We start from the raw sequence: 27,653 nt of genomic DNA on the forward strand, positions 1-27,653 counted from the left end.
TCAGTTACATCTTAGAGCCACTGAGCAAAAAGCAGCCATGAATGTAGTTGTACAAGAAGGTTATATGAGACCATAACACACAAATGTATGCATTTTTATGCTGTCTCTGATACAGGTTTTACTAGAGAACAAAAGTGAGAGGGCTCCCTTATCTTTTGCTGTGTCACTCACATAGGTTTGTGCATCATCTTTCTTCTTCTGCTTATCACCACATGGGCTGTAAGTGAAAAACAAATGTTTCGTTTAAGGGAGCTGGCAGTAGGAACAGATACTTACCTGATGGGAATGTCAGCTCTTTTTTCTGCTCCTGTAGCATACAAGGCTGAAGCAGATAATGGTCTCATTCTCATCTTCACTTCAGTTTCTTTCTGGCTTCCTCCATCTGGCTCAGTCTAGGAGCCAGTGAAAAGCTGTGGCACTGTGCTAGAAAGTGAAGTGCCAGCACCACAAAAGAAGAGATGAAAGCTTAAGTTTTCTTAATTGCATCACGTTTTATTTGGTTTGGGCCAGTAACATCTCTCTTTGATACTGTGAGTCATCTTCAAGTTTTGTATGCATGTATTGCAAAATAGCCTGGCAAAGAGGCAAAAGGAAACATAGAAAAGTAATTTTCAAAAACGTCAAAATGCATACCTGAAGTAAGTGTATCACCAGTTAAACCTACTTGGATATCTAGGAACATAATGACACCAGCTGCAGATATGGCTGTGCTACCTGTGCATCCAAAAGACAAAGAAGCACATATTTTTATGCATAAATTCCTGCACATTTTTTTTTTTAATCTGGAAATTTAAGGGTTCTATGAAGCACTCAGTAGGATGTGTACCAAATGCAAAAAGCATACTGCTAAACCTCTTTAACTTTACTAATTCTCTTATTGTCTCTCTCCATCTCTCTCTCTCTCTCTCTTTTATTGGATAACCATAGAAGATTGGTGGCTGAATAGGGACAAATAACACTTTTGAATGTGGGAAAAAGAAACGCTGCTAACTGAGACAAAGACAGTGTAATTCAAGATTATTCTTAGGTCCTTAAGCCAGTACATGAATCCAACCTCAGTATTTTAATTTGTGATAGTTAAAAACAGTTAATGCATTTTATTTGTTATTTGGTTGAGCAGATGGTAATGGTTTTGACACAAATCAGGGCTTTTTTTTATTTTTCTTCTTTTCTTTTCTTGAAAAAGACAAGGCTCTTTTTCCCACTTTGTCACAGCTGGTTACCAATCAATCTCAATTCACGGTACAGTGATGATAGCACATGTTGTTCAGGGGCCAAATCTGATTGGGTTGCATTTTCAGCAGTGTTTCATATTAAAAAAAAAAAAGTGTCTGTATGGCAGTGACTGTCAGCACACTATTGTACAACTGTCATTAATCAAAACTAGCAACAATGAATGTATTCATATGTGCCAGAGACTGCCAGATTTCACTCAAAATCACCCAGTTTCTATTAGAATTTCCTCACCAGCAGTGTTTTCTCGTCTGCATGTTGTTTTCTGTTTCTTTCTTCTTTTCCAGTCCTCTGACCCCCTTCCTTCTAGTTAATTAAAGACAGATCTATGTGAGCTATTACTTGTTCATAGTAGAAGTTATGTAACACAATACCTAAAGTGGCTGGGTTTTATCCTAACACAGGGACTAGCTGTTCAAAAGCCTTCTTCCAGTGCAATTTGATGGCTGAAGTTTCAGCTAAACTGAAAGGTTAAGCACCTCCAAATGTTCAACAAAGGGAAGTATTTAAAATCAATTAGATGGCCATAAACATATGTAGCAGATGTCTGACATCCTACATTTTGTGCAGAATGTTGGCATTACTTGGCTAAGAGTCAGCAATATTTGTGTAATATGTGGGAAGGTGTTTCTTGACATTGCACATATTTTAAGACAGTGCCTTCTTAGCACACTTGCAAAGTTAAGAACTGGTGTAACTGGTACACTCTGTTTGTCTGCTGCCCCATAATCGATCCAGAAGTCTGGCCACCTCTGTCTGATTGGCATTAACAGTCAAAGAGACCCTGAGCCCAGTTCCTAAGTGTCAGTTTGGAGCTGATCCAGATGGGTGTGAACTCCAGAAACTCAGATGGAAACATCTTGTTAAGGGAATAGGAAGTTCTGAGTTGAGAGGAGGTCAGACACTATTCCAAATTTTGCTGGTCGTTGCTTGAGAAACAGAAAATACAACCATATTCAGCCTTCTGACCTTGTTACTTTGAATATACAACCATATTCAGCCTTCTCACCTTGTTACTTTATGGTTCCTTTCTCATACAAGCTATTTGTGCTGCTATAGATAAGCTAAAGCTAAAAGCCAGTTTTCTTCCTTTCTCCTTCCTGCCTGCTTCATCTGTCAAAAGCTCTTCACTGAACCATGGTGACTTCTGAGGACAGTGTAAGAGGAACAGATGACTGAGGGGCAGCATATCAGTACTTCAGGACAGCAGATGGTTATGACATCCCATGGGCCCATCTGTGTATGAATCCAATTGCTAGACGGCATGTTCTACCAGGGTGGTCCAAAAACTCAGTATGGTCTCATTGCAGAAGCAGACTAGGAGAGCTGGGCCACTCCTTGAAGTAATTGATAACTGGGCCATGACAGTGACATGTTTACTGCTTCCTCCATTTCACAACCCAAGAGGGAGATGATGGCAGTACTCCCTCTCTGCGTCCTGGCATGCCATGCAGCTGGCTTTTTCCCCCAGCAGCCTTTGCACAATTTACATGATTGGCAGGTGCAAGCATAAAGACTGCTGAAGCCTCCAAGGCAGCTGGCTGGCATGCCAGCACCAGCACATCAGTGAGATGAAGAGGAACAAGTCAGCTGCAGCCCACAGCAGACCGTAAGGCCCTGTCCTAATTGTTGCCCAGCTTTGTAAATGTGATTCCTGTATCCAACTCATATTTTCATTAGAGCTGATCTTAGTTTTGCCATCTCACAGGAGGTGAGTACAACTTCATATTTTCAGTCCCCTGCATCTGGCCTTGTGTCAAGAGAATGAGCATTTTCTTTTGTCTGTAATTCTGTGGTGGCCAAAGATAAATAACTACTTCATTGTTGTGGGATATGATGTAATATTCTTGAGATTTTTAAAGGAGATCCTTTGCCTTTTCTCTAATTTGGAAACAGTGATTCCGTTTGCCATTGACTAGACCAGCACAGAGTGCAGAACTGCATAATTTGTGTATAGTCAGGATGAAATGTGCCTCAGCTGCTTGTGGTTTTGGAATGAGTATCTGCAACAGCTCTCAACCAATCCAGAAGTTACACGTTAGATTTTCTATTGTCATAATTCTCTTTAATCACTCAATGGTACTACACTAGCAAAAATAGTCCCTAAATTTTCTGACCATTCTGCTTATTCTTCTCAATGACATATTTCTATCATTTTATTCATTAGTTAAATCTGACACACAGGAAACACATGCAGTTAGGTGGAACTCCCAATGAAAGAGATCTGATCTGTGTTTATGGTTGTTGTTGTTTTTTTTTTGTGACAAAACAGCTAGCCTTAATTTGGTCTTTTTAAACTCACGGATAATGACTAGAATGGACTTGCTGAGTATAGAATGAAACTACTGCATTGTGATGAGTATAAGAAAATGCTTTGACTTCTCTTTGTTCTTGAAACAAAGGTAATAGTCTAATGAATGCCGTGGGCTCTACTGAGACATAGCAGAACTTGAAACAGCATATAGGGTTCTTTGAGTTAAGATACTTCTATATCTATTAGCACACAGCTATATTAGCTATAGCTGTATTATAGGAGCCAATAGTGATGGATGCTATGTACATGTGATGCTCCCAAGGCATTTAAAAATACTCATAAAGAGCCTCACAACATTCTTGTAAATAATAACATTGCATTCTTACTCATTAAAACATGAGTAAGCATGCTCTTCTCTATCATTTCAGTATGTTTGCTGAATAAGCTTGCAGGGTCTTTACTGTATAACAAAGAGAAGGTAAGTTAGATTTTCTGAAGTTATGTAGTAAACATTTACACAGTTCAGTTACTGACATCTCCTGAGGTCCAGATCTTTCTTCAGTCTCATTTGCCTTTTTCACTATTTGATGCATGAGAATGTGAAGCGAAAACACCATTCAAAGAGACTTAATTAAGATATCACTGTCTTATGTCTAGAAGAAGTGCTGTTGAAAATAAATTTCCAAGAGGGTATTTCAAGAGCAAAATATCTGTGCTGAAAACTGGTGCTTTCCTGATTCAGCAGCCAAATAAAGTCTCATACAAGATAAAGTCTCTAGTTGACTTAATGAGGTTGGATTAAAGCCTAAAATAGTTTGTTAAGCTTTTGCAGGCTAGTAACTATTTAACTGAGAATATTTTTCCATTTTTCTAGATTGGAGCACTCTGAATGCCTTGTGAATGAATGTTAACAGCCTACTACAGATTATTATTTTTTCAAATTTTATACATCCTCATAGTTTTACAATTATTACAACAGTAGAAGCAAACAAATGGATGCAACTGAAGTCTTTCAAATTTATTTTAAGAAGGAGAATGTTATTGTTCACTCTTAATGAATCACTCTGTAGTGTATTTGTGAAATTGATAAATCTCCTTTAATGTGCCTCTTCCATAAATGTCACCATCCAGAGCTTGAATACATTTTTATTGTTCATAATATTATAGTTTCAGATCCTACCAACATGCTTAGTTTTCCTAAGGGGTTGCTGATATAGTGAAGAACTATATATAAAAGAAAAATTCCAAATCAGCTAAAGGTAAAATATGTTGCTCACAAAGTTAAAGGTGTGATAAACCTGAGCTGTCATGTATTCATAATTGATGTCTGATAGCTTAATTTTGTCACATTATTCTAGATCAAGGATGAAGTGCAAGGTATTATTAATAAAACCCTAATACTGATTGAACATAGAAATACTAATTTTATGTAAAGTTTCTAACTAATGCAGAGAACAATAAAAATGTCACAGAGATTAATGTTTGGTGGAATTATCTAATGCTAGATAATAATTTATCTTCCAAAGTTGATTCCCAGATAGAGTCAGACTAACATATTCCAGGTGAGTTTTGTACATTTCTGTCAGATACAAAATGCTTTCATTCTTTTTTTTTTTTTTTTTTTTACCAACACAGGTATGACATTAAAGATGACTACACTTTGCGTATCAAGAAGGCCATGAGCACAGATGAAGGCACCTACATGTGCATTGCTGAGAATCGAGTTGGAAAAGTGGAAGCATCTGCTACCCTTACTGTGCGGGGTGAGTGTTCCTGTGGAGAGAGAGCTTGTGTCTTGGATGGATCAGTTGCTTTCTGACAAAATGACCCAAATCGTTACCTGTTAAGTTCAGTTTTCACACATCCTGTGCAGTTATTGGTACTGTACTGATTTACTTCAAGTCTGAAATCTGTCTCCCATTGATATCTGTGAAAATATTCTAGTTGATTTCAGTAGGATAGGATCTTCTTGCAGTGCATGATCTGTTCTAATATTTTTATTGAAGAATAGATGCATGTGTTTTCATAAGCAAGCAGTAAAAAACTATATGCACACTTTCATATGTAAAAAATCAGTTTAAATTGTTGTTATTAGGGATCTATTCCCTAATAAATATAAGGAGTGCACTGTGTTTACTAATGTCAAACGTAGTTTACATAGTATAATGGAATTATTAGCTCTGCCTCAACTGAACACTTTGACATTATTCTTTTCCTTTGAACGGAGTTTATTTTACGGGTAAAATAAAAAAAACTTAAGTTTTATAATTAGTACAAGGTAATGCATACGCTCTTAAAGTATCCCCAGTTTTTAGTATCCACTCATTGTTTATGGTGTGCTATTCGATATGGTAAAGAGGTTTTAACACAAGAAGAATAATGAGCTGCCCAAATGTCTTATGTGACAGTAGATACGGACATGCTAAAGATTATCGCAAGAGAAGTTTGTGGGATAATATTTCTGTATTAGTAAATAGAATTTAGTAGTTATTACTTCATTCCAAAAGATAAGCTACAATTTGGCACAATGGGTATCATGCAGATACTATTTCACAGTTTAGTGGTGCATGCTGACAGTTTTCAGTAGAGCTGTGAAAGGTTAATAAAAACATTTTTGGCTTTATCTGTGCTTCTCTTTTCATACACGTTAAATCAAATGTTCAGAGTCTCAGTGGATTGCTTTATTAGAACAGGGGTCAACTGACCCAAGAGGCCAGCTTCCATTTCCATCCATTTAATGCATGGGCACAGTTCAGTTTAATTTGCTGAATTCAAAGGGCAAGAAAGCACCAAATGGTTTTGTAGAAGGAGAGATGTTAGTATATAACAAAGGAAAGAGAATATTGCGATAGTCCATTTGCTAAAATACTACCTCAGTGTTTGATCTAGGTAATATGCAGTAATGTGGATCTTCTCTTTTCATCTGAATAAGTAGGTTTACCTGTTACATGTTTGTGTATGAGGTTGTTTTTCCATTTTTGTAATGTGAGAAAAATAGTCACTAAACTGGACTCCCAGAAATGCTCTAAATCTGTTCCTTTGTCACAGGCAGAATCATGATATCCAGTATATCTGGCAATCAATTCAGTAGCCTTTAAACACTCTAGAACTGTGTCTGCTCTATGCATTCTTGGAGCAGGCTTTTAATATTTGTATAATATAGACTTGTAATATAAGCAATAACTAGAAGCAAGCAAAAAATCCTTTGGAATCACTGAAGCTTGAACTTGATCAAATTAAAATGAAAAAACAAAACAAAATATATAATTTAATTGATTTTTCCTACAGTAAAAGCAGGCTTTCATTATCTTGGGTACTACTGTCCCCTAGGTTTGCAATTTACATTCAGCTACATAGTGTTTATCCAACGGAAAGAGAGCCATGATAATATAAGCATATTAAATTTTCAGGGTAACAGAAAATGAGAAAAGCTAAGACATTCAGTGGAGAAATGTTATTAGTCTTTATTTCCTGGAAACAAAGTACCAGACAAACTCCGGATGACTTAAAAGGGACTACACGTGGTGTGTTCTTTTTAGTTAAGGAAGAGTTAATTATAAATTCTTAAACTTTCATCAGTTTTGTTGAAATTTTTGAAATTGATACTAGTAAAATCACTCTTCATGTTGAGGAGAAAGCCACTTAGCACTTGCAAATTCTCTTTGAGGGTTCCTTGGTCCTTGTGTGTGTTTGTTCTGCAGTTTCAACTTGCAGTCAAAAACTTGCAAACCTGGAAGCAACAGCATAATCCTTAGCTCCCTCCCTCACAGTTCCATCTTCTCAAAGCAATGAATGAGAATGCAGTTGGGGAGTTCGCTGCTGCACTGTTGTACAACTGTTAAACAGTTGTAAATGATAACAGAATTTGAATTCGGTGATTCAGTGGTCAGGCCCCATCTTGGAAAGATGCACATCACTCATTCCTTATCTTTCTGTGAGAGCAGGAATATGTCATAATACTAAAAAACAGAATTTCTCAAAATAGGTAGTAGTTTGAGAAAGGGCAGCAGGGTTGAAATAACTGAAGTGAGTGTGACAAAGTCAGAATAAAGGTACAGAAATGCTGAGAACTAAAAAAAAATACTTGGCACACTGTGCTACATAGAGATCTGCATGCCTTCGCTTTGGCCCTAGTCTGCACGTAAGGATATAGAGCTGGTTATCTTCTTTTAAAATAAATAGTTAAATAAATAAATAATGCTACTCAAAAATATGTAACTATTTGTACTGCTAAAATAAGGGAAGTTTCATGTAACGAGATTGAAGCACTGAGTCAACTTTATGTCCAGCTTTTTAGTTCTTGGGAAAGGAGATGTCTATATTTTATTAGCAGAGAGACAGGCAGTCCTCTCTCCCAACACAACTATAATGAGCGGCTGTTGCTATCATCAAGAAATCATCTGTTGCAGCAGCAGCTTTCAATCTTGATATCAGTCTGAAACAGTATTAACCTGTCAATCATTCAGCAGCAATTTTTTTTTTTGGAAGTAGAAGTTACCTAAGCTGTAATTTGGGAGAGATTCTGGGTTGAAATCCCAGTGACCATTTTGGCCTATTTGTTACATTTTTTGTTGGCACTGTCAGTGAGGAAAAAGCAATGTGTTTTCATGCCTGTTATTGAATGAGAAAAATTGTACTGAGCTTTTTGTGGACCCTACTGCTGTAGTGACTGACCATGCTTAAAATTCAATTGATATTTGACTCAGAAAGTAAATGCATTGCATCTACTGGCATGACATTTGGCAGTCTGTAGCTTAAATTGATGTGTTCATCAGGATCTAGAAGTTTTTTTCTAGTGCAAGTGATTTCTCTTTTATCAGGGACTAACAGTGATACTAGATGATGGCATGTGAAGATAACAAAAAATGTTTCTCACAGAATGGGTCCAGTCAGCTTGCTCAGATACTGTGCTCAAATAAATGTGGTAATAGTAACACATGACTGAACAGAAATAATAGTAAATATTTTACTTAGGCTGTCATTTGAGGGGTTAGCAATCATGGTAGTATCCATAGTTTAACGTAACATTACACGTCATGCATTCTGACAGATATTCTTTTCTTTTTTAATTTCTTTATGTTCTCACTACACCATTGTAATGTCAACAGCTCGCCCCGTTGGTAAGTAACCATCCTTCTATCCATTTTAGCATGGCTTCATGCAATGCTTCATCTTTCATTTGCAACAGCATTTAACTGGCTTAAGTTAGCAGCCAGTGTTTAATAGTATTAACTTTATACCACCAGGCAAGTGATTTTGACTGACAAAGTGCTATTTCTGAACTTTCTATTTTCTGCTATGTCATGCATAAATACATTTGCCAAATCGCCAAGAAATAACCTGTCAGTGAAACTGAACAGATGTGATGATACTGAGCCAAAATCATTCAGATATTTTTAACAGTCTATTTAAGGGCCTGATATAAAAGCCATTGAAATCAACAGAATGGATTGTATTGACTTTGGTGAGCTTCTATCAGGCCCTAAATGATCAGCTCATTATGCCTCTATTGCATAGCAGTAAAAGCACAGGCTTTGCATGTCCTGTCTTTTTTGTATTTTTCAAAGTCTTTTGAAATGAAATACTCCTGAAATTGAAGAGGGGATGGAGTAGATTTCCGTGCTTGTTAAGAAAGTTCATCATTGATTTTCACTCTTGGGTCAACGTGGAGTGCATTCTGGAATGCACTGTATGGGTTGTGACTTCTGAATAACAAGTCCAGAGGAAGATGGCCTCTGGATTTTGAATTCTTATTGTGAAAATTGGATTCCTTCCTTTGCTTTTGAAATTACTTCTAAAAATTTACAGAAATCTAAGTGAGTGTAATGGAAAAATTGCGACTGCTGCTAGCTGAAATTAATTTTTGGTGTTCACAAATATCCTGAACTTATTTAATTTTCATTCACGGATGTTTACTCTGTACCTACATGGACTTTTAAAAATTTGACTGCACTGCTCCTCTGATTTTTGCAGTTTGCATTTATATGTATCTTCTACAATAACAATATGGTTACTCTGTTTTTGTTGTTTTTTGTGGGGGGCATTAGTGTGAAAAGTCTGTATGGTGTTTATGGAAATTCCTAAGAGGTTTAGTCTTTATGTAGTAAGCATTTTTTTAGAACTGCATTTGACTAAAGTTTATTATTTTGACCTTATCTCGGGTCTTTACTGTAATGAAGTTGGAGGAAGAAATCTTGGAATAATTTAAAAATAAGATCCAGATTAGGCATCTGTTTCCAGAATGAGGGTGATCCCATGCTCGTTAGCTTTCTTGAACTATCATGAATGGAGCCAAGCCACGTACCTCTGCAGTCACTTTGTTGCTTAGTCACACTTGGATAATTCCCCATGTAGGAGAGTAATTCACAGTTCTCCATTTTGAAAGTTGATAACAAGCTTTAAACTTGAGTCCCTACTGTATTACTTTGAGATTATGCTAGTTGTCAATAAATTAATTCCCAGGAGTTCTAACAGTGAAACTGGAGTAAACCTATAAAAACAGGTTTCCTCTCCTCAGAAAGTTCAGTATGAGTTTAGTTTGCTTCTGTGATCATATCTCCTGTTAGAGGCTTTTTTGTTTGTTTGCTAATTATTAGATTTGCTTCTTCATTCACTAAAAAAAAGGCTAGAAAATATTGTTTTACTTCTATTTCTTTTTTTGACTTTGCTCACTTCTAAAAGACAGGCAAGAAAAAAAAAAGCATCAGGTGCAGATGGTTTCAGACTCTTAGAAAGCCACATTAAGACTGAAGATTCACTAGAAAGTGATAGGCTTTATCAGTGCTCATGCTGATGCTGTCTTATTTCATAGTGCTGATTCTCTTTTAAGAGTCTTCAGGCCCCTTGAGTGGTGTGAGATTCCCTGTCTGAAGCGTATGTAGAAGCTCTTGGTCTCAAGTAACCTTATATCCAGGTGTATGATTCCCTTGTGTGACCATGCTGTGATCAGTTTGTCATGTTCCCTGCCAACACTATGCTATTTTGTAACATGTGAACATCTGGTGCAAAGAAAATTCTTCTTTTATATGATTTATTCAGGAAAAGATAAATTAGACTGATCTACGTTATCGTCATTATATGAGCATGTGGTCTTTACCAAATTATTTCATTTAGTGATTATGAATTGTAAAAGAGATTGTAAAGTAAATAATCCCAAAGATTTTTAACATTTCTAGACAGTATATTCTGGACATTTCTAGACAGTATATTCTGTAAGTGTAGTGGTTCCAGTGTATAAGCAGATCACTTTCTTTGATCACTTACATCTAATCCTGTACCTTTAGAAAAGGCAGGGCTCTCCGTATAATAGTGTATGCCTTTACTTTTTATTTTCTTGTTATCCTAATGTTCTTGTCTCCATTCTGTTCAGAAGTAGGCAAAGCAGGCAGCCATCTATGCTGTTGAAAATGCACAGACAGGTAGAACAAAACAAAGTAACTTCTCTATCCACCATCATTTCACCACCAGAATATTCAAATGATCTGTTAAATTTGTATTCTGACAGGAATGGTGAGTCCAATCTTGTAGCTTTTTTGTTTTGCTATGTTTAGAGAGTTGACTCGAACGCAGAGCAAAAATTACCTCTCCTACAAAAAGAAGCTAAAGCAAACTCTACTTGATATTATTACACTCATAGCTCTTCAGGAAGGTGATTTTTTAACAGAATTGTATTTTATACTTACATGTGTGTTAAACTGAAGGAGAGGAGTGTAAAAATTTATATTATTTCCTGATACCTGCGCATTGTCTGGGTACATCTGCCTTTCATCACTACCTCCGTTGCAGAGCAGTTTTGTCTTTACTGTGCTATAAAGTGGAACAAAAAATTTCATTTTGATGGCTTGTTGCTGAAGAATAGATACATACATTTTTACATATTTTTAACATTCAGGGATTGTAATTCTTACTGCAAACTGAATCGTTTTCATCTCCTGTTTAGTTTTTACCTGTTTCAAATATTTATATTCTTATAGTCGTGACATTTTCATTTAAATTTCAGCTTGAGTGGAAAATTCAGGAGCGGGATTACTTCTGCCAATGACCATATTTGATTCAAGCAGATATTAACATACAGTCTATGCTACATAGACAAAATGAGGTATGATCTTGCCTGAGGAGGATGGCAGCTGGTGAATTTAACAGCTAGATTACTCATGTTTGGAGTTGCTGCTAGGTATAAACATGTTGCTCATATTTGAAATAGGTGTTCTCTTATTTATAATCTTTGAAATTATTTGTTAAAAGATTAACAACGGATGGGTTTGGGAAACAACATATTTATCCACATTTATCCCTATTTCTTCTGTTATTTCACTTGCTAGGTGAATTTTCTTCATGAGGAAGTTAATATTTTCTCACTTTGGCACTCTGCTGTATTTCTCATAGTAGCCATGCAGGAGAAAAGCTGCAAAAAGTAGCCCAAAAGTTGAGAGGAAAGGGGCCCAGGAGTTTCATACAATTCTATCTAAAAGTGACACTGATCTACTTTTCAGAAGTAGTTGCTATACTGCTCTAAGGTCATGTCTTAAAACTAAGTTCAGATATAAGATACATGACGATTTATGTCTAATGCTTCATTTGGATTTTGGTTATTGCACAAAGGTCATTCAGAAGACAAAGGACTGTTTTCAAATTATTTTCAACTATGTTCAGGTCAAAATACATTTCTTTGCATTTCAATTGCTTTGTAGTGAATCAAGTTTACTTAATCTGCCTTGACTCATCTTCTTAGAAAGTAGCAACATGCAACAAATGGCCAGATGATTTTGCCACCTGGATAGAAATTATCTGGAATTAACTAAGTGAGGGTAGACCAGGCAAGCTACAATAACTTCTCCGCCATGTTGGAGAAGAGAGAAACAGATAAGACATTTACCATGAATATTCAAAATCTCTTACTAATTAAATGCAACCTATGCATATTTAAGTGTAATGTCACTACATTTCACTTAAATGTAGTGGAAAGCTCTCAGGTCATAAATCAGCAGGCATGCCTTAATGATCAGTTCTGAGTGCTGCAGCATGAAACAAAATAGAAAAGGCTAACTTAAACAAGGTTGTATTAGTTTTTGTGGCTTGAAATCACACTGTTTAGATGATAGCTGAGAAAGAATTCTATCCTTTTCCATTTCATTCTGGCTTACAGGAGAACAGTTTTATTTTTAGTGTATTAATGAAACTATCACCTTCATTTGAGTCACTGAGGATTTATACAGCTATATCAGCGATGACAATTGGTGTGTGACAGAATAGATGAGGTCATGCTTGGCACTGCTGTGCCATCTTTCAGTGGCAGAAATCTATCTGTCTGTATCAAAGTGCAGCATTTTGTCTGCCTGCTGCTGTCACATATAAAAGTTCCCAAAAGGTGGTAGGTGCAGCAGTAAACATTAGAATTCTTCCATTTATTTCTTCCTTAAGTGAAAGAATAATGCATTTTTCCTATTTGTCTCTTGGCAAGTCCTTTAGAATAAAGTCAAAAGGTTTCCACAGAATGAAATACTTAGGTCTCTGAATAATAGTAAAAAGAAAAAATACAGAATTGACTTGTTTTGACATTTTGTAGCCTATCAAATACCACTTAAAAAAATCCTAAATTCTTTATCCTTTATACTTCTGCAAATTGTGCTGGATGAACTTATGCTTGAATCTCTGTAACGACTCAAGGTACCACAGAAATATGTTTTGGTTATATAGGCCAGAACACATTAATCATCAAACATTTAAAGGATGGCCCTTGCCTACCTGAAGTTTTAGTGAGTCTACTAAGTATGTGCCTATGCTCATAGTGTTTCTCTTACAGAAAATTAGTTACAGCAAGTGCAGGAAGTGATAAAGGGCCTCCTTTCTTTTTTGTTTGATGTTTTGATTTCATTTAGCTTTTTATTTTTATTGCTGAACTCTAGCTTGGGAAAGCTTTGAGGGTTTTGATGTGTAAATCTTTTATAGCTGTTCCGAGTTCATTATGTATGCTCAAATCTGTAGGAATTGTTTCCTTGCTTTTCAGTTCCTCAGAAGGATTCTGAGTCTTTCCATAAGTATTTGAAAAGTGGTGTATGAAAATGATTCTTTTGATGTATTGCTCCACGTGCAAACTTTCCACTTTTTTTAAAGGTGAAATCTGTTACTTTTCCTTTGAGAGGTGGATGGAAATCAATACATTAATCCTTTCCCTTTTCTCTTTGCTTTCTTTATTCACAAGATCACAAGGGTTGGAAGGGATCTCTGGAGATGATCTAGTCCGATTCTAAAGCAGGTTTCCCAGAGTAGGTTACCCAGAAAAGTGTTTGTGAGAGTTTAGAATATCTCCAGAGGAGTCTGCACAGCATCTCTGAGCAGCTTGTTCCAGTGCGCTGTCACCCTCACAGTAAAGATCTTTTTCTTCGTGTTAGCGTAGAACTTCCTGTATTACTGTTTCTGCCCATTACTCCTTTTTCTGTCACTGGGCACCACTGAAAAGGAACTGGCCTCACCCTCTTGACTGCTGTAGATATTTATAGGCATTGATAAGAGCTCTCCTCAATCTTGGTGAGGAGAACAGGGTGAACAGATACAGGTCTCTAAGCCTTTCTTCATAAAGGGAGGTACTACAGATGCCTAACCATCTTTGTCACTCTCCTTTGGACTCTCTCTAGAAGTTCCCTATCATTCTTGAATTGGGGAACCCAGAACTGGACACAGTACTCCAGATGTGGCCTTACCAGGGCAGAGCAGCCGGGGACAATAATCTCTATTGACCTTCTGGCGATGTTCTTTTAAATGCACCTCAGAATACCATTGGCCTTCTTCTACACAAAGACACCCTGCTGGCTCACGGTCATCCTGTTGTCCACCAAGACACCTAGTTTCTCCTCTTCAGAGTTCTTTTCCAGCAGGTTAGCCCCTAATCAGTATGCGTGTGGTTATTCTTTCCCATGTGTGGGACTCTGCATTTGCCCTTGTTGAACCTCATCAGGTTCCTCTCGACCCACCTCTCCAGCCTTTTGTGGTCTTGCAGAATAGCTTTCTGGTGTGTAAGCCACTCCTCCCAGATTTGTATCATCGGCAAATTTGCTGGGGATGCATTCTATTCTTTCATCCAGGTCATTGATGATGATGTTGAACAAGACCAGATCCAGTACTGACACCTGCAGAGCACCATGAACTACAGGCTTCCTACTAGGTTCTGCTGCTAATCACAGCCTTTCGAATTCTACCAGTCAGTCAGTTCTCAATCCACCTCACTGTCCACTCATCTATCCCACCCTTCCTAAGCTTACTTATGAGGGTGTTATGGGAGACCATGTCAAAAGCCTAGAAGTCAAGTTAAACAACATCCACTGCTCTCCCCTCATCTACTCAGCTGGTCATGACATCAAAGAAGGCTAGAGCAACTTGGCAATCACTTCTGGCTCCCTCAGTACTCTTGGGTGCATCTCATCGGGGTCTGTGGATTTGTATGGATTGCCTACACAATCTCTGACCAGATCCTCCTTGACCAAAGGGAAGTCTTCTCCAGACTCTCCCTCTAATCTCCAGAGTCTGAGATTCCTGAATGTCAATCAGCTCTCCTGGGCCCCCTCACCATCCAATGTTCTAAACCATTTAGGTCCTTGAAGAGGTCAAAGTTGGCCCTCCTGAAGTCCAGGATTGCCATCCTATTTATTGCCTTGTGTATTCCATTCAAGATCCTGAATTCCACTGCCTCATGATCAGTGCATCCAAAGCTGTCCCCAACCTTCACTGTATCAACCAGTCCTTCCTTTTTTGTAAGAACAAATGCTAGCTGCACACCTCTTCTCACTGGTTCCTTTACCACCTGCATCAGAAAGTTATCTTCCATGCACTGCAGGAACCTCCTGGACTGTGTGTGCCTGGCACTGTTGATTTTCCATCAGATATCAAGGTGGTTTAAATGCCACATGAGAACCAGCACCTGTGATCGTAAAGTTACTTCCAGCTGTCTGTAGAAGGCCTCACTGACTTCTTCCTCCTTACCAGGCAGCCTGTGGTAAACAAGCACAACAGTGTCAGCTGTATTATCCAGCCCCTTAATTCTCACCCATAAACTCTTCACTCATTCATCAGTCATCCCCAGACAGAGCTCCATACACTCCAGTTGTTCTCCTACATAAGGAGCAACTCCACTGCCTGGCCTTGCTTGTCTGTCTTTCCTAAAAAGCACATAGCTGTCCTTGACAGCACCCCAGTTAGGCAAGCTATCACACCATGTCTCTGTGATCACAATGAGATCATGTCTGTAGGATCACACACATATCTCTAGTTCTTCCTGTTTATTCCTCATGCGGTGTGCATTGGTGTACAGGCACTTCAGAGAAGAAAAGGGAGCAGGGAATGTGGGTGTTCCTAGAGGGATGCAAGAGGGTCAACTGCTACTAGCTTGTACCACTGCCATGTTATTACAGTTTGGTTAAGACCTCAGTGTTTATCAACAGATAGACTACTGTATATCCCATTCCTTCAATGCCAGTACTGTCAATCAGCATAGATAGTCTTTTTTCTTCCTCACTCCTTTTCCTCTTTTCACATTACGCTGATCCAAATTGAGCAGAAAATCAGTTGTTTTTTTTTTGCTATCGGGGGTAAATGAACCAGGAGCTTCACTCTATAGCTATAGCCTACTAGCCAATCTAGATTCTTTACTCTTCTCATCACCTCCTTGGCTCTTATTTTCAGCGTGTAAATTCCTATTTGTTTTGGGGGTTTTTTGATTTTTTGTTTTTAAGCGGATAACTTTTGTTATTTTGATGAAATCTTACTATATCAGCAAGGGGTATGCTTTCCTTTTTTAAATACATTACAAGCAGACTCTCATGTTATCACAGATTACGTGTGTTTTTGTTGGCGTAATTTGTTTTATTAACCTCACAGAAAGTATAGGGAAGACAGACCATCTATTGGTGCAGTTTACTTTATCAAGTAGGCTAAAGTATTACAAATTTAGGGAAGTATCTCTTCTCTATCTGATCTATGTAAAAGTTATATCTGGAATTTCAGGCACTTGAATAAAAATGCAAAATAAGAAGAGAAAACAAGCAAGCAATTGTTTAGTGTACAGAAAGTCTTAAGTAATATAAGGTGTTTAGCAGTCAGAATCAGTGCTACTTCTCTACGTGTATATCAAAACTAAATGAAGGACTTAACAGAAAAGATTTTCTAGAAGCATCTGTAAAGTACGAGTGCCACTTAGAGGAGATGATTGGACTAGGTATAATAAAATATAAGTGCAAATAGCAAGCTGTAGTCCAATGCTGAGATAAAGTTTAGACTATATATTTAAACTTAATGCTTAAATGCACCGTACAACAATGAAGAGGAGTCTCTTCAACAGAGAACGCTGCTGCTGAGGAGTTCAGACAACAGCAAGAGAGGGAAAATAGTAGACACCTTTTTCTAAACTATGTAGAAGACAGAGTTGGATTTTTTTTTTTGTAATTGTTCTCATAATTTTACTATATTGAGAGTAGACCCAAGGAAGAGGGGGGGAAAAAAAAAGTTTTTTTTTCTTTTCACTTCAATTTTTATTATAACAGTGATAAATGAAGATCTGGCAATTAACTGAAAATGACAAACTTTGAATATCAAATCTTCTTTTTCATAGAATCATATAACGGCTTTGGCTTTAACGGAGTTTAAAGATAACCTAATTCCAACCCCTTGATAGGATGGGTTGCTACCTATTAGATCAGGCTGTCCAGGGCCCCATCCAACCTGGCCTCGGACACCTCCAGGGTTGGGACATTTGGAGCTTTTCTGGGAAGTCAGTCCCGGTGCCTTGCCATCCTCTGAGTACAAAATTTCCTCCTAATGTCTAAAATAAACCTCCCCTCTTTTTGTTTAAAGCCAATACCCCCTTGTCTTATCACTATAACATTATATAAAACATCAGGTCTCCCTCCTGGTAATAATACTGGAAGGCCTCAATGAAGTTTACCCAGTGCTTTCTCTTTTCCTATCTAAACAAGCCCAATTCCCTCAACCTTTCTTTGTATGAGAGGTGCTCCAGCCTTCTGACCATCTTTATGGTCCTCCTCTGGACCCACTCCAACATTTCCTCATCTTTCTCATGCTGGGGTCCCCAGAGCTAGACACAATACTCCAGATGAAACCTTACAGAGGCAGAGTAGAGGAGGAGAGTCACGCCTCTCATCATGCTGGTCACCACTTTTTTGATACAGCCTAGGATACAGCTGGCCTGGGCTTCACATGCACACTGCTGGCTCATGTTCAGCTTTTCATCTACTAGAACCACCCCTCTCCAAGTCCTTCTCTTCAGGGCTGCTTTCAAGGAGTTCTTTTCCTAATCTGTTTACATATCTAGGATTTTCCCAACCCAAGAGCAGCACTTTTCGAGCGTGTCTAAGTTGCTTTGGATGTCATCTCTTCCTTCTACTTGTACCAACTGCGCCACTCATCTTGGTGTCATCACCAAACCTGCTGAGGGTGCAATTGGTCACGCTATCTAGGTTGTTGATAAAGATGTAGAAGAGCACCACTCCCAAGGCTGACCATTGGAGGACACCACCCATGACCTGTCAACACCTGAACATAGCTCTGTTGACTGCTACCCTTTGGCCATGACCATCCAACCAATTCTTCAACCACTGAATAGTTCACCCTTCAAACCCATATCTCTCCAGTTTAGAGATAAGGATGGGGGTGTGTGACAATGACAAAGTCCTTGCACAGGTCCAGGTAAACAACATCAGTTGCCTTTCCTTTGTCTGCCTATGCCATCACTCCATCATAAGAAGTCATTCTTGTTTATCTTCTGTTTTTTGCACTGCACAGATTCATCCCGCTTCTTTCTTTTAGGTCATCCAGGGATAAAAGAGAGATTCTATATGTCAAAATATATAAAACTGTTAACACTTGTTATTTATTGATTCTCTATTACATCTTTCATCACTTATAAAGAGAAAGACACAAAAGAAGTCTGTACTTCTACACTTTCAGAGATTATCTGCTTTGGTGTTTCAGAACAACTGAGGGGTAAAAATGTTTTAAGTGAAATTCAGAACCTGAATTTAAGTGGAAGATTAGAACAATTACTGTAATTATGAAAAGTAGTTTAACATTCTAGCGTGATGTTTTCATGTTGCTGTGAAAAGTGTTTTATTTGAAAAGAAAAATAGAAAGAAAAGAAACAAAATCCAGCAGAACTTTCAGATTTTTCATAAGAAGTATGAAGAACTATCAGAGCTGGTGTTGATTATCAGAATCTTGGCAAAACCCAGCTTTCCTCTGCTGGGTTGAACCTCAGTTCAACTATAGCTTGTTTCTCTTCTCCAGTGCTTTCTTTGCATTCAACTTGCTAAAAGTTCTCCCCACTTGGCTCCACTATTTCTAATTTTGTATATTTGATTAATCTGTTCAGGACATATGAGAATTGAATCTGAAGTACTGTCAGTGTTAAAGATGGTATCTGAGCTATGCATTATAGATATCCCTAGGTTATAGGAAGCTACCTTTCAGAAGAATTCAAATCAAGTGCCTGTTCTGCCACCTCCACTTGTGTCATTTTTAAATAATATCACAAGTCTGGCAAGGGACTTCATGAATCACTTGTTATTCCCTGTAACCTACTATTCCTCATTTTTACTGGCAAAATGATCCACCGGAAGAGTAAATCACTGAAGAAAGCTAACACTCTAAATTAAAAAAGGAAGAAAATATAGCAGTTTCTTTTTGTTATTGTTTTTTAAACAAAAGAGATCCATGCACTCATTTTAGTTTCAAAGTCCAACTACACTCATACAGATTAGGGATTGAGACCAGTTCACTTTAAAGAAAATGACCATCCTAAACTTCCATTGGTTTATCTCAAATAAGAAACATAAATAAATAGCAGACCTAACTTGTCATTCCTTCTGGCTCTGTTATGGCTCCTGTGTCAGAGGCTACATCCTTGATTTATTGTTAGTCATAGCTAATAGTTCACTAACAGTTTTGTGTCCAACAAACCACATGTTGTGATCTGTGCCTGTTAACAACACTTGGACTTATGAGGAAAGAACTTCTGACTCAGCTCAGATTTGCAGTGTTTGAGGCTGATAATCTCTGTTTGTCGTCTCTACATACTCCATCAGCAACGCTTTCCTTTCAAACTGTTTCACAGTACCTAAACTTTACATTTTCTTTCAACAATTCTTGTACTTCTTTTGCTGTATCCTAGTCCAGTATCACTGGAACAAGCAAAGAAAGCGAACAGACAGTCTTACTCCTTTGATAATGTCAAAGGTTACATTCATTTTGAAAATATGTAATGGTTTGGCTGGAATTCCAGGGATTTCTGCTATCCTTCATGTAAACATCTTAGAGGCAAGTCTTGATCTGTATTTGGTAAGACTGGAACTGAGTTCAATGTCTTAAAGTATCAGCATGTATTGAAGATCGGCTTAAGTGTCCACTTGAATATAATCACTGCAGTAGGGAGCTGAGAGGCACACTGAGATATCTGCTATCAAATCTTAGGAAGTTTTGCATTGATGATATCCCAGAACTCAGAAGAGCATTTGAAGAAGGCTCCATTATCTCATCCCATTAACTGACTCCCTTACTTCTAAGCTGAGCAACTGAATACTGTACTATGTCTTAATAAATTATACTGTACCATAACTTTAATTGCTCTAAAGATAACAATGAGTTTTCTGCAAAAGTATAATACCAAATTAAAAAAAAGAATATGAAGAGACAGTAAAAATCTAATATTCTCATCTACTGCTGGAAACAGAGCTGTCTTAAAGCATTTTGATTCTTTATCAAACAGTGTGCTTTTGCCTGTTCTTCAAACCTTTTTCCTCAGCAGTGAGGGGGATGTTTATTGCTTAGAAGATTTAGCATGTTTCCCCCTACCCACTCAAAGAAATATCTTTATGGATAATAAATCCAGTTTGTATTGAAATACTCGTATTTATCACTTAGCTTGCCTAAGTAACCTTAATGACAAATTTAATTTGAAGTTGAATATCAGTTATAATTTCAGACCTTTGAAATTTGTTGTAGTCTCTGTTTTCCTGTAAAACACTATTTCTTCAGTGACAATGATCCGAAGACTGTGTAAGTCAGTAGAAAAATTTCTACCAACTTCAACCAGTACAAATAATTAATTAAAAGATTACTAAACTTTTCATTATCTGAAAATTGTTTGCATTAGAAAAAATGAGATTATCACATAGTGAATTCCTTAGATAATTGAGGATGTTAGGAAAAAAAAAAAACAAGCAATTACAACAAAAAAAGTCCAACTGGTATTAATTTCTGTGATTACAGTTCCATTACTGCTTGCAGTAGAAATACTAGACTTAGTATGATATATACTTCTCATTAAAACTACTGCAATATACTCTATATACCTCAGGGCACCTGAACTGATGGAGATGCTGTGAGTAGGTCATGATAATGGAATTCCCTTAGGATTATTATGTTCAGTGTGAACAACAAACCTTAGGACTAGCTTTGAAAACTGTCAGTGGAAGAAAATATTGCTGGTACTTTATGTGGGATCCACAGTGCTATTTCCTGTCAAATCACATTTTTCTGTGGTAATTTTCTTCTCATCTTCTAAGTCATCTTCTGCCGCATTTCTTATCAGGTGACCAGACTTCACCTAGGAGAGATAAACTCACTGTCTTGGTCAAGCTTTTCTACTTCAGCATCTTTATCAGCTCCTGGTGACTCGGCATAACCTTTAGTATCGAGAGACACTAATTGTAGATAAAAAAATGTAATCCATTAGAGCATATTAGAGATTCTACTGCCTTGGAAAATAATTGAGAAATATTTTGTAATATTGACTTCTTTTTTTCTAAGACTTTAACACTTGAGCAGAGGCTACCTTCATATATATTTATTGTATAATACAAGGTCTATCCAGTGACACATAAAATGACATTTAGAAAGAGTGCAGCAGAGAGCACTGTTACCATTTTCAATAACTAATACCTTACTGCTCACACTTTTCTATCTCCAATTTCATTCTTGCCATAGAATACTGTTCTGTGCTGTAAAATCAGTTCTGAACATGATGTGATTAACCTTAGGGCCTCCCCATCCCCTCATTGCAAAGCCCACCTTGTACGTGGCCTATGCTTTCTATTCATGTTCACCGTCTGATTTCCATATCATCCCGCTCACCCTCATGAGCTCCCATTAGCATAACAGAGCTTTAGTGTGACATTGATTGAAGCAAGCACTTGCTGAATGCGGTATCAAAGCATAATTTGCCACAAATCAAATCTAATTTCCTATGTACTTTTAAAATTTTATTAAAAAAAAAAAAAAGAAATCCACTCGATCTGTAATCTTAATTGTTCTTTTTTCATATTTTTGTCCAGTGGACTCCAAGCAATATGTTTCCTTTTAGACCTGCTGTCTTTGACTTTCAAATGTCAATTAGGCAGGAGTTTTTCCACTCTGTTTATCCCAATTCAGCTAATGTTACATCCGAAACAATAAAGGGTAAGATAGTGTTGATAGGCACAACACTTGGTTTTCTGCTTCCTAACAGTTTTTTCAACAGATCACTTTAATGTTTAGATTGAATTAAGCATTAAAGTAGCTCATAATTCTTTAACAGCTGAAGCATATCAAGCCTGCTGTTATTAATCTAACAGTACCTTTTCAGACTTCTAAGAATGTTCCTCATTTGAGAGGAGCAGTAATGACTTGAATAAGGTTTTTGCCAATGTTCTACTGGTGTTGAACTTCGAGGAAGCTATGTTTTTAGTTAACCCTTTTGCAAAATAAGAGTAATAATATTTATCTACCTTATAAGCAGCATCTGTGTATGTAGCTAATGAACTCTCTTTTTAGAAAAATTGAAGTGCTTATTCTGTGATCAGAGCCTTGCTGTCCCTGATTCAGGATTGCATTATGTTCTCTGGAGATAATGGTTGTCTTACTGATTTGGTAGTTGTACTTGAACAAAATTTATCCTGCAAGTATTAACTGTTACTTTCAGTTGTCAATTCTCATTACTCAGCTGGAATTTGATAGATAAAATTGATACGGTGAGAACATGCAGTAACATGCCATTTGTGTCTGTCTGTAAACAGAACCATAGCTGAAAATGATGACAAGCTGAAGTAAATGGGGATTTCTTTCATTACGGAGCTTCTTTGAACAAACAAAAAACATAGTGCGGTTTTAATTTTGCAAAAATGTTTTTATTCATACTCCTTAAAATAATACAATTTGGCTGGCGGGATTTGTTTTGTGTTCTAACTAATGCAGTGTCCAATAAAAGCCAGTTTCTCCTGAGAATAGGAAATATCATATTTAGATTAAAATTCTGGTTCATTTGTTTGTTTAGTAGTGAATTTGCAGTCATTTCTTCTACAGAGAAAAGCCAGAAAACAGATCTGTGAATAACTATATGCCATTGTTTACTGGAGCCTCCAGAAAATCTAAATCTGTTGCTCAGAGGCAGCATCTCACATTCACCTAAGATGGTAAAATGCCAGAGGGAATTTGATGTGTGACGTGGAGAGAGCAGAGAAATAAGGTCAACCTACCCAATTGAGTTATCCAGACAAAGGCACCTCCTTAATTCCTGCTTTTTTTCAATGTCCCTTTTTTCAAAACAAGGCATTATTTTTCTGCCCTTAAGAAGATGAGGGATATTCATAATTAGATCAAAGATAGATTGAACTAGTAAGTTTATCTCTCATTTCACTACAAGTTAAGTACATGTACTCGGAGCTTTGAATTACTGACTTACAGAACAGCCTTATGTGTTAGATAAAGCTTTAAACTTATTAACCTGCTTTTATTTTGTTACATGGTTTGAAAGATAAGCTCATGGAAAGGCCATGCCCTTCTTCCTTCTGTTGTGATGTCTCAGAGCACCATCTGTAGCACATACCACCAGTGGACCAATGCTGCCAATGAAGTGATCTTAGGTATCAATCATGCTTAGGCATGATTTGTGGAGATGAACTTCTGGCACCATGTTTTTAGCCTCACTAGGAAGATTATGATCTTGAGTCCATCTGTGATGTTGAACTGTCTCATGCATAGTTCTTGTTAAATGCACCTGAAGAGATTATAAGTTTTCTCTTCTCCATTGTATGTGAATTTGCGGTTGATTCTATGTTAATATCCTGGGCAGTGAACTTCTGTGGCTAGCAAACACTGAAAAAATTAGGTGACCTTTATTAACTTGTTGGTCAGAACTATAGAGTGTAAGTCGTGCATTCAGGATGGGAGTTTTCTAATTCATAACTAAAAAATTTTACTCTTCCTTCCCATATGGTTGAATGAACAAAGCACATACTGTTTTCTACGTTACTGTTTTCCAACATCTGAAAGGATTGCATGCGGATACGCTAGGTAAAACAAGATGAGGGAAAACAAGGGGACATGCTACAGTTCAGTGCTGTAGGAGTAGAACAGGTTGAATTTGGATCCTCCAGAAAGTCCAAAACTTGTTCTCAGGAGAGTGAGGTGGAAGACTTCTTTTGTAGTTCTCTCCTTCTGCCTAATAAATGAACAGTGTTTGCATGTTTATTAAGTGCTTTACAGTTCTTGTTTTAAAAGTATATTATACCTGTGCTATAGACTTCATAAGTACAAAGCGTTCTTTAAAAAAAATCAGATCTGCATACATTCCTGTGCATTTAGCTGATCTGCATCTGTGCTGTCAGCAGGTGTAATCAGAAGCTGAGTCTTGATTGCTCTTCGTGCCTAATTAAATATTTTGTAATTATAATGGTGAAAATATCGTTTTCTAAAACAGTGAAATTCTGTTTACCTAAAAGCTTAGTAGTTCCTTAAACCACCTCTCTCCGCAGCCACCAGAGCAATAATGTAACTTTAAAATATATTTCCTCTTTCTTCAGCCTATAGGAGAAGTCAGCTAGTCTTCTGATAAGAGCATACAGAGATAGTGATTACATTTTTAATGTATGCCAAACAGTGTGAAACCAATTCTATTGAGTGTTGAACCAAGGCGTAGAGGTTTGCACATTATGCATCAAAAAGTTACTATGTCACATGAGCATAGTCGTTGATGCTAAGTTTTTCTCTCTGCTCACCTCTGCTTTTTCCCCACTTTTCTTCTGCACATTAAAACCTTTTTTCACTCTTCATGCTCCCACCTCTCTCTGACTCACTGTTCTCCATTAGCATTCCCAGATAAGTCAAAACACATCTCCTTTTTTGAAATTGTTCACTTTGGAATGCTGTTAATGCTATCTACTTTAATACAAAACCAGTCCTGATTCTTCTTTTAAAAATTTAACTTCTTTTAACATTTTAACTCCAACTTATCCTTCTTTTCCTTTCCTCTTCCTGAGCTCCTGGAATACGTTTCTTCTTACTCACTGCTCTCCAGCTCACTAACTCTTCAACTCTTGCTTCTTTCTTGTCTTTTCACAAGGTAAAATCTAGATCTCCCAAGTCTGTGATGCTTTAGAAAACTTCCTTTTTACAGCAAGTCCTTCTTCCCACTCCCTTCTTAAACACATTGTCCTTAAGAGAAGTTGAGGGAGTACTTGAACTTTTCTACTATCATCCAGACATTGCTCTCCTTTGTCAATCATTTTTGAAAAGCTAGAGGATCAGAATGAAAAAGGTAGTCTTTATATTCTGATCTATCCTGTGGAACACATGATAGCTCCAGCAGAATTACAAGCTATGTGCAGTGTATATGGCATTGCTGATACTTGTCCAGGTAAAGGGTAGAATACATCCAGACCAGCATCATGAACACTGTTGAGCCTTAGCATTTATTGTTTTCAGAGTTTATGCTAATGTTTGTGGTTCTAAAGTTGTTTTTTTATTAATACTCTTAGCAACTAGATGTATCGATACTGTCTAATTAGTGTTCCATATTGTTGTCTTTTTCCTTAGATATACCTAATTTATTTGCAAAATATCCTAAATTTACACAATGTTTTTTCTCTACATTGTAGCACCCCCACAGTTTGTGGTGAGACCACGAGATCAGATTGTAGCCCAGGGTCGAACAGTGACTTTTCCTTGTGAAACCAAAGGAAATCCCCAGCCAGCTGTTTTTTGGCAAAAGGAAGGAAGCCAGGTAAGGTATAATTCCTGATGAGTCTTTGAACTTTCTAAAAAGTTATATATAGATTATTTTCTAAGCAAGGTAACTCTAATAATTTTCATTCTTTTAATTTTCAAAAGAATTTGTCTTTAAAACAGCTACTATCTTCTACCAACATTTTGTTGCTGTTTTGTTTTACTATTAGCATTGTGAAGAGCATGGAGTGCGTTTAAGTTGGTGACATTTGTGCTAGGTACTGTGCAAAGATATAAAAAGCGATAGTATGTATCTTAAAGAGTTCATTCTGGAGCACCCAACAAACAGGTGGGTGAGGTAAACATAGCAAATAAAGAGGTATGACTCAATATTTAAGTAATCAAAGCCAGTAATTACAGTTCACAACTTTGTCTAGGCACGATGAAGTAGCTAGCAAATTGATTTCCATTGGAATATTCTATCAGTACATTCAGATATGGCGTCAAACACTCAACATCTTCATTAGAATTATCTCAGGATATTTCTAGATTGTTTTTAGAAATATATTCCAGAATCCTTACTTTCATTTCGTGAAAGCAGTATTTTTGATGTTGCCTACAGGGTTGCAGTCAGCCAGTACTAACTTGGATAGCTTGATGTTTGAATATAACATATTTCTTGCTGCCTTTGCTGCACTGGCAGAACAAAAGTAAATCATCCTCATTCTTAATGTGCAGTTAGTATGTTAACTTTGAACACTGTAATCCATATGCCAGATTGTACTTTTTTACCTGAGCAAAGGTAGGAAGGGACAGATGAATATCTAAGGACAGTACCTTCTGCAACTTTGTGACAGGCCCTGTCATGACTACATCTGTCTGTGTAGCTATACTGTGTGTCCTTTTCTATTGGATCTATTAGTCTTTCCAAAGCCCTGAGCTGCTTTTTCCCATACAGTGAGATGTAGGTATCCACCTTGTGCTGTGCAGTGCAGTACAGATGTGCCTCTAACCTGGAGGCACTGCGTAGCAGCTCAAAGTGTGAGCTATGAACCTAACCACATATCTCACACTTTGAAATACCTGCTTGTTTTAGGTCACATAACTGTCCAGAATTAGAAATGCTAGTAGCATTTGGTGCTCTGTTGCATTTAAATCTTAGAAAGATGCAGTGGTTTTACCTTATGAGTGTAAGCTTAGTCTTCAGTGTGTTTCTTCCAGCTCATTATTTCCAGAACTTTAAATCTAACCTCCAGTGATCACATTCTAGAAATGCACAGTGTTGTGCATTTCAATAACGTGAACGTTTTTCCAAGGGGAAAGTAAAATGTCATCTTGAAATTATAGTGGGAAGTACTGATATGCTAGCAAACATTTCAAAACACTTTCTTGTAGAGCATTTTAATAACATGGTAATGTTTATGTAAAGTGAGCTTATAGTGTCACACTTGAATCTAATAAAGTGGACATCCATCATGCTGTAATAAAGAGAAGAACTTCTAATTAAAGTAGAACATCATTTGCAGGATTAAAGTCATTTAGCGTAATTGAAAAGTGTTAATACTCTATTTTATCCTCTTCCATTGGTATCACTTCAAGGGTAAAAACATTTTAAGGTTAAAATGCATCTTGTGTCTTTAATTGAATGTTATTACCTACTGATTGTACCATGTTGAAGCTGTTTAATTGCAAACCTGGAAAATTAATTACCAAACTGAGAATCAGATCCCGAGGGTTAGAAAGTCCTTTTTTGACAAATAAATGCAATGTAAAAATTGATACCTTACATGGTTTATAGTCAAACCTTGAAACATAACTCAATGTGATTAATTATAACCCTTACGTTAATCTTAATTGAGCATCATTTAAGTGCTAGCATCAGGTTAGTGTTACTATGTCAATATAGAATTTTTGCAATGAGAAACCAAAGAATAGGTGAGTTTCAGTTTTTTTCATTAAAATCTGGAAGATGGCATTTTGGCTGAATTAAGCATTGTCCACTGAAAATGCTTGACTTTTTGCCTTTACGTGCTTGTTTTCAAGTTGTTGCCTGGATTTACAGTGCTTACTTCTGCTTGTACTGAAGCACCATTGTTTGCAGCACCACTGTTACTACTTAAAGTAGTGTTATGTATTCATGTTAGCCCACTACAGTAATTGCAGGGCATTTTTCATTCTGAATCTA

General features: G+C 37.1%; 1 protein-coding gene across 1 annotated transcript in view; it reads left to right on the plus strand.

Annotated features, from left to right (window-relative positions):
- ROBO2 (roundabout guidance receptor 2) overlaps positions 1 to 27,653 on the plus strand; it is a 407,749-nt gene that overhangs the window by 305,848 nt on the left and 74,248 nt on the right. Inside the window, exons 6-7 of the mRNA XM_065741855.1 lie at positions 5,123 to 5,250; positions 25,402 to 25,526. Coding sequence (XP_065597927.1) covers positions 5,123 to 5,250; positions 25,402 to 25,526 — 253 coding nt within the window. The remainder of the gene's footprint in view (positions 1 to 5,122; positions 5,251 to 25,401; positions 25,527 to 27,653) is intronic.

The sequence above is a fragment of the Cyrtonyx montezumae genome, unplaced genomic scaffold (genome assembly GCF_038088225.1).
Source record: "Cyrtonyx montezumae isolate F1298 unplaced genomic scaffold, pur_monq_1.0 scaffold_3, whole genome shotgun sequence".
Taxonomy (NCBI): Eukaryota; Metazoa; Chordata; class Aves; order Galliformes; family Odontophoridae; genus Cyrtonyx; species Cyrtonyx montezumae.